This window comes from Phocoena sinus, chromosome 11 (assembly GCF_008692025.1).
Source record: "Phocoena sinus isolate mPhoSin1 chromosome 11, mPhoSin1.pri, whole genome shotgun sequence".
NCBI lineage: Eukaryota > Metazoa > Chordata > Mammalia > Artiodactyla > Phocoenidae > Phocoena > Phocoena sinus.
This window is the reverse complement of record NC_045773.1, coordinates 38,806,547-38,818,888: the sequence shown is the minus strand read 5'-3', so window position 1 is coordinate 38,818,888 and position 12,342 is coordinate 38,806,547. Positions and strand designations below refer to the sequence as shown.

Here is a 12,342-nt window from a genome sequence, read left to right as displayed (position 1 = left end):
GGATCCCGCCGGACCGGGGCATGAACCCATGTCCCCTGCATCGGCAGGCGGACTCCCAACCACTGCACCACCAGGGAAGCCCCAAATGCAGTTTCTTGATTATACTTTATTCCTAAGATCCCTCTTTGCTGGCCAGCATCAGCTCACCCAAGTGACAAGGATATGAAAGTGCTCATCCATCTTTCTGGAACTTTTGCTTGCCATTTCTAAGTCCCATAACTCCTGCATGGGTAAGATACCACCTTGTGGGTTCTGAATGATAAAGCTTAGGTTTTCTTGGTTTTAGAAACCAGTGGTCATATAGTTAATTAAGCCCTAGTGAGAGTCCAGCTCCTCAGTTTTGATGGGCAGAAATCTGCTCTTTGATGAGGGACTAAGTAATATAAGCTCCTCTGCTGATTTGTTCTTTCTCCAGGTATATTATGCTGATTTGGGGTGAGAGACTCTACTTGCGTTGCATGGTGTTTAGCACAGGTGCTGTATCTTTATCAGACCAAGTGTTTGACAGTCTACTGTGCCAGAGAAGGCTCCAGCGGAGAAGTTGAAGAGAATGTCTGAGAACTGAATAGCCAGTTACTAGTCATCTGCTAGTATAGACTGAGGAGTGACCAGAACCTTCACGTTTGGCAGTTCCCCAGTCATTGGTCATGGTGATTATTTGTGGGCATTGCTGGGCAGGTAGTCTTCAGAACTCCTTATGTGTCTGCCCAGGTTTTGTGGTTTTGATTCTTAATGTTTTTGGATGTACTTTATGGATCAAGATTTCTAAAATTGGGTGTGTGGCTGTTCAAGATCTTATTTTCCTCAGTGCTGGGCTTGCCTTCTATCTCAGAAGCATGTTCTCTCTGAGGGTTGCTGAAACTGGAAAGATTTCTGGCTCTTTGTGAGTGGCCTGTGATCTAGAGCCCATGATCTTAAATCAGGCTTCCTCCTGCAGTTTCTGCCTCCTGCAGGTGTTCCCATTGCCTGAAGTCTCCTTTCCAAGATGGCTGCTTTATAAGGTCAGCAAGGGAGTATTGGTATTTAATGATGGAGGGTGACTTGAAAACCTGGGGGTGACTTGAAACCCTGGGGGAGTTCCATGGCCGGGGACAGCCTGTCACCCCAAATACATGTGCTGGTGTTATGAGCACTTCACACAGAGCTCTGATTCCTGCTTCTTGCCTGCCATTCCTAGCCTGGCAGCCCTTAGAGGGTCAGTTGTGGGTGGTTACAGTACAGCTAGGACAGAAATTTCTATATGAGTAAACTAAGGATTCCAAGGATAGTCGGAATCTCATGTGCAAATATGCCAGGATCAAGCACATCTCTTTTAGACTTAGAGGATGTGAGTACTGGCTTTGGGCTGTCACCTGCAGCAAGTTCTCCCTGCCTTCTCTGCCCCTCAACGTTTTCATCCACTCTTAGCAAACAGGTCTTAACAGGTAAGCAAGTCCCTGAGGGTCCCCAGCCTTGGCTGTGTTCCCCTCTGGGGTCCTGGCTTCCTCTTCCTGTGGCCTCTCCAATTCCCTTTGATGCTTTGAGTTTCTGCTTTGGGATATGAACAGGGAGACAAAGCCTCAGTGTGTGCTGGGTCCAAGGCCATTTGGGAAAGAGGATGAGGGAGTGGAGCCTGGACACGCCCTGGATCCATTCCTGCAGCAGCCTCACAATGTGTACTGTGTCCTCTCTCAGCCCATAGGGGCGGGTGAGGAACCAGCACTGACAGAGTCCAGCGTGTGCCTGGCCCTGTGATCATACAAGGCTGGCATCTTTTTCCCCTTCTTACATGTGAGAAAACAGGCTGAGTTTAGATGAAGCCTCAGACTGCCTGGAGATGAGGCTTCCCTTCGGGTACGGTGTTTTTGTAGAGATGAGTCCTGGTTTGTCATGGGAGCTGTGTCTCTGAGAAGGAACTTTCATATCCACTTCACCCTTAGTCCCTGAGAGGAAAAGTGGTCTAGATCCTGGAAGTTTTGCAAGCTGGGGAGGATGTCCAGAGTTCCCATGGACTGAGGGGCTCCTGCTTTGTCACAGTAGAGCAGGTGTTGCATCCCAGAGCGTTCCCTCAACTGAGTGCCCTTGAGAGGGAGGGGGGCTGCTAGTGGAATCCTTTGGGGACTGTGGACACTGCCAGACCTTCAGGCATGTTCAAACTTCCCAGTTCAGGGGCTTTCCCTAAATGGCCTTGAAAATGCAGAGATGTCAGCTTCCCTGTGACTTGGGTAGGTTCCTTGTGGAACTCAGATTTGTTTTGCTTCCTGTGGCCTTTCTATTAAAATGAATCATTGCCAACCAAAGTGCTGCCTGGATCTGATGTTTGCAGTACCAAGATGTTCAGAGATATATGGATTTTAGAATGTTCAGGTTAGAATCTCTCCTTGTCTGAGGAGTACCCAAGACACCGGGTACTGTTTGCTTCCGGGTGTAGATCCAGGTTGAACACCTATCCTGTGGCCAGGGCTCTAGTACCTTGAGGAGCCAGAATTTGCAGAAGGGAGGGCAGGAGCAGGGTGGAGTGGCTTGGCTCTGTTTTTCTGACATGGCTTATCCCAAATGTTGTCTCTAAAGCTGTGGGTAGACCATAGTGAAAGAATTTGTTTCAGTAACCAAAATGAAGGTACACAGTTCTGCTCTTCCATCGCCCAGTTTGAGATTGAGCATTATAACTTACTTTGGTGAAACCTGGGGTTTTCTTTAATGTTTGTTATTTATATTACACGTTATTAACATGTTAAAATGTTACTTGGCATCGTTCAAATAAGTGTATATTTTCTAAGTCTGGCTGTGTGGGAGCCTTGACCAACCTGGGTTTATGCCTTAGGGCATGTCTGACAACAGAACTGTGGCTGTTGGGGGTCAGCAGAATGGGAAGCTGAGCCAGCCAGGGGAGCTTGAGGAGACAAGGGCCCTTCTCTATTCTCTCTGTTATAAAGTGCCCTTACGTAATTGAGACAGACTTGAAAAAGCACTGGCGCTGTTTACTCATCTGTGCTGATGGAACACACGGCGCTGGGCACAGGCCTAACTGCCTGGCCACTGAGGCATATCCCATGGGCCTGGCCAGCCACTTGGCACCCATCTGGAGCCTCTCCTGGTCTCTCTTGGCCCTGTTCAGTCTTCTCTACAAGTGGCTTCTCCTTGGCTGACTTCATCCAGAGCTCCATTCTTGGCCCTCCCTTTCTCCTTTCTCTGCCTGATCTCTTGCAGATGTGCTCTCATTCCAGTAGTAGTCATTGGGATGGAGTGGGCTTAGGAGAAATACCCTTGGGTGGCCAGAAACCTGGGTCCGCACCCTGGCTCACCTACTCTCTTCCTCTCAGGAAGTTCTTACCCCACCCCTGTAAAAGATCTCATGGTTCCCTTGACTACTCCATTTGGCCTTAACATCTTTGCTTCACATTTTTTGTAAAACTAGATCATTCAACCTTTGCTTTATATGTTTGTATGTGGATGTGGCAGTTTTTGTATTTAACATAATTGAACTGAAAAAATTTAAAGCATAGGTTTTTCAGTCAAAGCAGTTGTGATAAGTATTTTTGTAGCTAAAAAAGATTGTAAAGGAAGAATATATTTAGTGTTTTTCATGGATTTGAAGACACCCATGTTTACAGTTATTTTACCATTTCTGATGTTGGTTCTGTTTGCAGTGGATGGTGAGTGATGGGATGGGAGATTCTTAGTGGTTCATTAATTAGATGATTATGCACCCTAGAGTTGATGGAATGTGGTCACAAAAGGAACTGTGAACTCAGTGGTTCAGAGAGCAGTCAATAAAGGACAACTCCTAATAATGTCATATGTCTTCTCATGGCTTTTTGCTGGAGGTAAGAAATCTCTTTATAGGCAGGGTAAATATCTGGTCTCTGATAAGGTTGATGGAATGGCATGCGCATGGACACCCGGGTCCTAGCTGGGAAGAGCAGTTATGAGTTCAGGGTCTCTTCCCCAATCACTCAGGCACCCGGCTCTTGGAAGGAGGAAGCCTGACGAACCAGAGCCCCTGGGGAACCCAGAAGCTATAGCTGTGGACTTCCTGCCACAGGGAGGGAAGCATTTTAGTTTCCCTCTCCTGACAAGCAGTGACCATGAAGGGCAATCCCTGGGCCGAGGCTGGCAGTAAGACATGCCATCTGTTGGCCATTGTGTTTCTGGACTTGACGGACAGGGCAGTGGAGCTGACTGAGAGTGCCTTTAGGCAGACCAGAGAGTGGGTCCCACCTTTCTTGCATTGGGGGCAGGAGTAGGTGTTTCCCGAAGGTGAGAGAAGTCATAGATGGGGCCTGGGCAAGAGGCGAGTCTTGTTTCCCTCTTGTCAGCTGATGGTGGAAGTTTTTATGGTGGCATTCCATTGGGGGCTTTACGTATTACCAGTCATGTTGCTGTGGAGAAGGACTTCCATCCTGAAATAAGTCTGGGAGGTGCTGTTGGGTGGAAAAGGGGATGAGCTCCTGAGGCCTGCTCTGTGCTTCGGCTTTCCAAGGACAGAGGTGAGCTCTGTCCATTTCCCAAACTTAGTTGACTACAGAATTCTGACTGGAGGTCCTTGGAATGCCTTTCATAAACACTCTTCTTAGGATAATTGTTTACATTCCCCTACCCTGGACATTGAAGTTTTTCTTGAGATTTGAAAAGCACTGTTAAGACATTAGATACAGCTAACCAAATGTGCCCTACTACACTTGAATGTAACATGGTGGTTGTAAAATGAGGCATTTGCGGGTATTGAGTTGTCCCTGCACCCAGACCTGTGTGCATTTCCACTTCTGGGCAGGAGAGGCACTCTAGGCCAGGCATATACCTTGAGCAAAGTTGTGGTGTCTGTGGAGGGTAGGGTAGAAGTCTGAGGCAAGGTTGGAAAGTAGTGCTGAGGGGTGAGACACCCGGGCTTGATTCTGCAGGCAGAGTGGACGAGTAGGTGGCAGGGCACTTCATTGGTATAAAAACCTGCAACATTCTTGAGCTCCATGGCATCACTTCTCTGGGATGAGACATGTGTTTTGAGTGCCAGAACTGCTGTCTCCCCACCGTGTGGCCTTGGGCGAACCATTTACCTTCCATGCTAGCCCATCTGGCAGCCCCAGTCTTTCGTGATAGGTAAATGAGCTCCAGGAGAGAGGTGTTGGTTCCTCCACCAGGAATTCTGAATTGTACCTCAGGCCTGTCACACAGGCTAGGCCAGTGGTTAACTGTTGTGATCATGTTCGGGTTATGCAGTGATGGTGGCAATTAACTCATGCTGACATCTCTTCTAGGTATCAGCAGCAGGGAAGGAGACCTTACCGTCCTGGCTGCAGTGGGACCCACAGAGCCACACCCTGGAGGGTCTCCCCCTTGACACTGATAAGGGCGTGCATTACATTTCAGTGAGCACTGCACGGCTGGGGGCCAATGGAAGCCACGTCCCGCAGACTTCCAGTGTGTTCTCTGTTGAGGTCTACCCTGAAGACCACAGTGAGCCACAGTCTGTGCGGGCGGCGTCACCAGACCCTGGTGAGGTGGTATCATCTGTCTGTGCTGCCGATGAGCCTGTGACTGTCCTGACGGTAATTCTGGATGCTGACCTCACCAAGATGACCCCAAAGCAAAGGATTGACCTTCTGCACAGGATGCGGAGCTTCTCAGAAGTGGAGCTTCACAACATGAAGTTGGTGCCAGTGGTGAATAACAGACTGTTTGACATGTCGGCTTTCATGGCTGGCCCAGGAAATGCAAAAAAGGTGGTAGAGAATGGGGCCCTGCTCTCCTGGAAGCTGGGCTGCTCCCTGAACCAGAACAGTGTGCCTGACATTCGTGGTGTGGAGGTCCCTGCCAGGGAAGGTGCTATGTCTGCCCAGCTTGGCTACCCTGTGGTGGGTTGGCACATCGCCAACAAGAAACCCCCTCTCCCCAAACGTATCCGGAGGCAGATCCATGCCACACCCACACCTGTCACTGCCATTGGGCCCCCAACCACAGCCATCCAGGAGCCACCATCCAGAATTGTGCCCACCCCCACATCTCCAGCCATTGCTCCTCCAACCGAGACCATGACTCCTCCAGTCAGGGATCCTGTTCCTGGGAAGCCCACAGTCACCATTCGGACTCGAGGTGCCATTATTCAGACCCCAACCCTTGGCCCCATCCAGCCCACTCGGGTGTCAGAAGCTGGCACCACAGTTCCTGGCCAGATCCGCCCAACAATGACCATTCCTGGCTATGTGGAGCCCACGGCAGTTGCTACCCCTCCCACAATTACCACCAAGAAGCCACGAGTATCCACGCCAAAACCAGCTACACCTTCTACTGATTCCTCAACCACCACAACTAGAAGGCCAACCAAGAAGCCACGGACACCCCGACCAGTGCCCCGGGTCACCACCAAAGCTCCCATCACCAGATTGGAAACCGCCTCCCCGCCTACTCGCATCCACACCACCACCAGTGGGATGCCCCGCGGAGGAGAACCCAACCAGCGCCCAGAGCTCAAGAACCATATTGACAGGGTGGATGCCTGGGTTGGCACCTATTTTGAGGTGAAGATCCCGTCAGACACCTTCTATGACAACGAGGACACCACCACTGATAAGCTGAAGCTGACCCTGAAGCTTCGGGAGCAGCAGTTGGTAGGCGAGAAGTCTTGGGTGCAGTTCAACAGCAATAGCCAGCTCATGTATGGCCTGCCTGACAGCAGCCACGTGGGCAAGCACGAATATTTCATGCACGCCACAGACAAAGGGGGCCTATCAGCTGTGGATGCCTTCGAGATCCATGTCCACAGGCGCCCTCAAGGGGATAGGGCTCCTGCTAGGTTCAAGGCCAAGTTTGTGGGTGACCCAGCAGCTGTGGTGAATGACATTCACAAGAAGATTGCCCTGGTGAAGAAGCTGGCCTTCGCCTTTGGGGACCGCAACTGCAGCACCATCACTCTGCAGAATATCACCCGGGGCTCCATTGTGGTGGAATGGACCAACAATACACTGCCCCTGGAGCCCTGCCCCAAGGAGCAGATCACGGGGCTGAGCCGGAGGATCGCTGAGGATGATGGCAGACCTCGAGCTGCCTTCACCAACGCCTTGGAGCCCGACTTCAAGGCCATGAGCATTTCTGTGACAGGCTCTGGCAGCTGTCGGCATCTACAGTTTGTCCCAGTGGCGCCACCCAGGAGGGTGCCCTCAGAGGCACCACCTACGGAGGTGCCAGATCGGGACCCTGAGAAGAGCAGCGAGGATGATGTCTACCTGCACACGGTCATTCCGGCAGTGGTGGTTGCAGCCATCCTGCTTATCGCTGGCATCATTGCCATGATCTGCTATCGCAAGAAGAGGAAGGGCAAACTCACCCTCGAGGACCAGGCCACCTTCATCAAGAAGGGGGTGCCTATCATCTTTGCAGACGAACTGGACGACTCCAAGCCCCCACCCTCCTCCAGCATGCCGCTTATCCTGCAGGAGGAAAAAGCCCCCCTCCCCCCTCCTGAGTACCCCAACCAGAATGTGCCCGAGACCACTCCTCTGAACCAGGACACTGTGGGAGAGTACACACCCCTGCGGGATGAGGATCCCAATGCGCCTCCCTACCAGCCCCCGCCGCCCTTCACAGCCCCCATGGAGGGCAAGGGCTCCCGTCCCAAGAACATGACCCCATACCGGTCGCCCCCTCCCTATGTCCCCCCTTAACCCGCAAGCGCCTGGGTGGAGGCAGGGGTAGGGCAGGGCCCTGGAGACAACACGGTGTTATCTGTGGAGACAGGTGGCCTGCAGACCATCGCCCACTGGGAGCCGACACCTGACCTAGCACACGCTGACACACACGGGGCCTGAACAAGCCCGCCCACTTGGTCCTCCTAAACCCCAAAGCAGCTGGAGAGACTTTGGGGACATTTTTACTTTTAATTTTTGCCTAACAGCTTTTTGTTTGTTCATAGAAAATTCTTCGCTGCGTTTTTGAAGGCTGGCTCTGAAAGCACCGTTTGGAGTAGAGGTAGATGGAGGGAGCGAGGAACCGTGAATGAACTCGCAGGCAGTGCTGGGCGGCCTCCCGGCTCTCTGCGTTTTGCCTTTAACACTAACTGTACTGTTTTTTCTATTCACGTGTGTCTAGCTGCAGGATGTAACATGGAAAACAGTAGCTAAAGATTAAATTCAAAGGACTTTCAGAAGTTAAGGTTAAGTTTTTACATTTAATCTGCTGTTTACCTAAACTTGTATGTGTAATTTTGGGGTGGGTATGGGAAATTGCTTTGCTAAAAATAAGCTCCCAGGGTGTTTCAAACTTAGAGAAGACCAAGGGACAGTATTTTTTATCAAAGGAATCCTATTTTTTCACACTACGTAAACTTCGTTGCTCTGATACCCCAGAGAGCCTGACTGGGGGCCTCCTGGCCCTGGCTCAGGGGCCAGGGCCCTGGTGCTGGGTTTGCTGTCCCACTGTTGCCAGGGGCTGGAAGCTGGAGGGGCCTCTTAGGCCATGGACATCCACACCCCCACCCCATGCACGCTAGCGGCCCACAACCAAGGGGTCTTCATTTCCATAGAAAAGGGACTCCAAGAGGCAGTGGTGGCCGTGGCCCCTAACCTAGGTGCTCCAGGTGGGCCAGCTGCTCGTGGGGATGCCTGGGGAGGTCGAGAGACTCGACCACATCAGCCTGTTTTCTTTTACCCTTTTTCCGTGTGTTTTTTTTTTCCCCTCCTAAAAGGAATATCATGGATTTTTGAAACACTCAGTGGGGGACATTTTGGTGAAGATGCAATATTTTTATGTATGTCATGTGATGCTCTTTCCTCACTTGACCTTGGCCACTTTGTCCCAACAGTCCACAGCCCAACCTTGACCCACCCCACCCCTTTTCTCTGGCGCTCCAGTCCCAGGCCTTGGGCTTGAACAGCTGGGAAAGGTCTGGTGGCTGGGGAGGAGTGCCAGCAATAGTTCATAGTAAAGATAGGGGGGCTCTCAAAGCTAATTTTTTACTAAAGTTTTTATACAGCCTCAAATTGTTTTATTAAAAAAACGATTAAAAATGGTGATGCTTACAGCAGTTTGTACAAGCTCTTAATGTTGATTCCATGGGACTGACGGCTTTGCTCATTTTGATTTTTTCCCCCCCTTCTTTTCCTAATGGTTTAAAATTCTGGAATTACACTGGGGCTTCTTTTGCCTTTTTTAGCAGAACATCCGTCCATCCATCTGCATCTCTGTCCCGTGACTCAGGGGCACCCACTCAGCTTTGATTCTCCTCCTTTGGAAGAAACCATTTTGAGCATGACTTCTTGATGTCTGAGAATTATTTTGGGTACCTTTTAGGGAGGAATGCCTTTTGCAATAATGTATCCCTTCCGTGATCGAGGGCGGGTGGGTGGGTGGGTGGACCCAGGCTCCCTTTGCACACCAAGCAGCCACTTCTAAGCCATACTGACCATTTTGCAGAGGATTCATGTGTGCTGCCTCAGGAGGGGAGGGACGGTCAGAGTGGAGGGGTCTCCACCCTGCCCTTCTCTGAAGGGTATTCCCGCTTGCGCCTTCTCCCCCAGGGCCTAGCCTCTCTCTCCTGCCTGGTCTCCTGGTGGGGTGAGCAGTGCCACTGTGGGGGAAGCCTGTAGATGAGGGCTCAGTGGACCTGTGATGACTGGGCCTTGTGCCTCCAAGCCCTGATCCAAGCCGGAGTTTCCCCAGTGCCCCAGAGTCAGGAGCGCAAGCTGAGTCTGACCTGGTGAGATTATTTTTGATGACCTTGCCAAAAGATAAACAATTTCCAGTGTTCCAGGTGAGGGCTTTGAAAGGCCTTCCAAATAGCTCCGTTGCCCCTAGCAACCCCACCATCGGGCATTGCCACGCAGAGACGTGGCTGGCCCAGAATGGCCTGTTACCATAGCAACAGGAGGCGATGGGGCAGTGAACAGAATAACAACAGCAACAATGCCCTTGCAGGCCGCCGCCTCCCCTGAGTGCCCGGCTGGCAGTGGTCTTTGGACTCTGTGAGACAGAGAGCCAATCTCACATTCAAGTGTTCACCAACCACTGACGTGTTTTTATTTCCTTCTATATGATTTTAAGATGTGTTTTCTGCATTCTGTATAGAAACATATCGAACTAAATAAAAGTGTCTTTATTACAATACCATTGCCTCCAAGCATCTTTTTCCCTAGCCCCTACACAACATGAGTGTAGGGTGGAACTAGAGTCCATGTGACAGAGGGAAGAGGGGACCCAGCTAGGCCCACTCAGAGGTGGCCTTTGAGCAGCTGACCAAATTGCCTTCACATCCTTACCATTTCTGTTCCTCTGGGAGGGGTGGTTGTGTGCACCAGAAGCTCTGCCAACCAGTGAGCCCTCCTTAGCACCTCTTCTGCCTGAGCCAGCTGAGATAAATCTCCCTGAGCCTCAATCTCCTCATCTGTAGTGCGGGGTGGGGAGAGGAATGGGCAGAAAACCCAGTGAGACTGGGCGGGAGGGGAGGATGGTGGGAGAGGTCTTGCTACAAGCTGTCTGCCCCAGAGTGGGTCAGCTTCTGCAGGTCCCAGACAGGGGTCCCTCAGGCTGGGCCCCCTGCCTACTACCTTGTGGGGTTGAGGCTGGCCAGTCTCCCAGGTAGTCTCAGGCAGGTTTGGCCTTGGCCTTGGCCTCGGGGTGGGGAGAAGGGGAGAATGGTTTCTGGCCAGGATGTTCTGCCTTCATTGGGCCTATAGTTTCTGGGGGCCTGCCCCTAAGTGCCCTGCCTGGGATGGACAGGCCAGCTGGGTAGCCTTAGCATGACTTAGTGCCCAGGAAGGGGCAGGTTGTCCTGGGACACTGCCAGGGCGTGGGAGGCAGGGCATGCAGCAGCTGTGTCTTCAGAGGCAGGATCAGGGCCATTGGTCACAGAACAACTGGTGCCTCTTTGGGGCTCACTCCCACCACCACAGGGTCCTCACCATCTCCACCTACAGCACCCAGGCTGCTGCTCTGCTCACAGCTTTCAAGACCCAGAGCTGAGACTGGTCCTGTATTGCAGATAGAACTGAGTCCCAGGGTGGGGAGTTGGGGGTGAATTACTTGTAGGATACCACACTGATAAATACCAGGAAAAGCTGTCCCCAGTGCAGAGTTCAGGGACACATACCTCACCCCAAGACCTAGCAGCAGAAGCCCAGGAAATGACCCTGCCTTTGCTCTCTTGGCCTCAGGAAGTTCTGCTTAATGTCTAACCTGAAGCCACTGATGGAGGTGACCCTAGAGTCTCAGCTGGGGTGGGGCTAAGTTGGTCTGTTTGTGTCCCTGTGAAGGCTCCTTGGGTCCAGGAGGTGCCCCTGGGTGGTTTCCGGGCGGTAGCAGGGGCAGCTCTCAACCTTGGTAGTGGTTCAGGGGCGCCCCATGTCAGCCCGGCGGAGAGCCAATTGCCAGGGACTCTGGGCCAAAGAGGGGGGACAGTGTCCATGGGCTCCCAGGAGGTGGCGCCACAGGCTGGAGTAAGCCTGACAGCAATGGGCAAGTCAGGGTGTGGGCGGGGTTAAGTAACAGCGGAGGCTGGCTGTAGGAGGGTGGAACCCGGCCTAGAGCAGAGCTGAGACGGCCTGGCACTGGACCAACCCTGGAGGGGGGCGGGGCCGAGCGGGGCTGTAGGCAGGGCTAAGGCGGTAGGGCCTGCTGCCGAGAGCCGCTCCGAGTTAGGCCGCGGACTGGCGCTTTAACTGGGCGGGTCTTTTCTCGCTCAGACACCGAGGCAGAGACCCTGAGGGCATTAGGGTGCGAGTTGCTGGGGTTTGGAGCCTGCCTTTCGCCGCGGCCGTTCTCCTTCAGAAAGGGAAGCTAGCAGAGAATAAATGGAAGGGGCGAGTCTGGGGCCCAGGCTTCCAGATGCCTTCTGTTACTGGGGCCCTGCTGGCAAACCTTGAATTCGGATGTACTTAGGCAGGAAGGAATAAGGACCTTTCCTTTGCACTTAGCTTTTGTAAACCTCCAGGATTCCTGCGGTGGAGGCCAGCATGGGGCCTGCACACAGTAGGGCTCAGTGCTTGTTAGATGCTCCCTGAGTCTCCTCTTCCTCCAGCCTGAGAGCTCCTGAGAACACGGCCTAAAGTGCTGCGGATCTGGGAGGGTCCTGGATGGAAGCCAGGTGGCTCCAGTTGCTGTGCCCCTAGGAGAAGACACTTGGCAGTAGAAACAGACAGGGATGGGGTAGCAGATGACACTTTCTCTGAGTCGACCCTGGAGTGGGGCCACCCTGAAGCCCCAGGGAACACCCTGCCCAAAGCTCTCTCCACAGCCCTGGGCACTCACTAGGACAGCAGGGAACATCCATTTGGCAGCTGGCTAGAGCTCCCAAAGGCAGGGCTGAGTGTATTCTTGCCTTGTGTCCTCATGGTGTTGCAGCCTCAGGCTGTAGCGGGCAAAGCCCAGGTTTGGGAC

The 12,342-nt window shown here is 52.5% G+C and overlaps 1 protein-coding gene across 4 annotated transcripts in view; it reads left to right on the top strand.

The window, feature by feature from the left end:
• DAG1 (dystroglycan 1) overlaps positions 1–10,074 on the top strand; it is a 63,938-nt gene extending 53,864 nt beyond the window's left edge. For all 4 annotated transcript variants that reach the window (XM_032648589.1, XM_032648588.1, XM_032648590.1 and 1 more), the window contains exon 3: positions 5,235–10,074. In XM_032648589.1, the coding sequence (XP_032504480.1) occupies positions 5,235–7,637 (2,403 nt within the window). In that variant the 3' untranslated portion in view covers positions 7,638–10,074. The remainder of the gene's footprint in view (positions 1–5,234) is intronic.
• Positions 10,075–12,342: the final 2,268 nt, after the last annotated feature.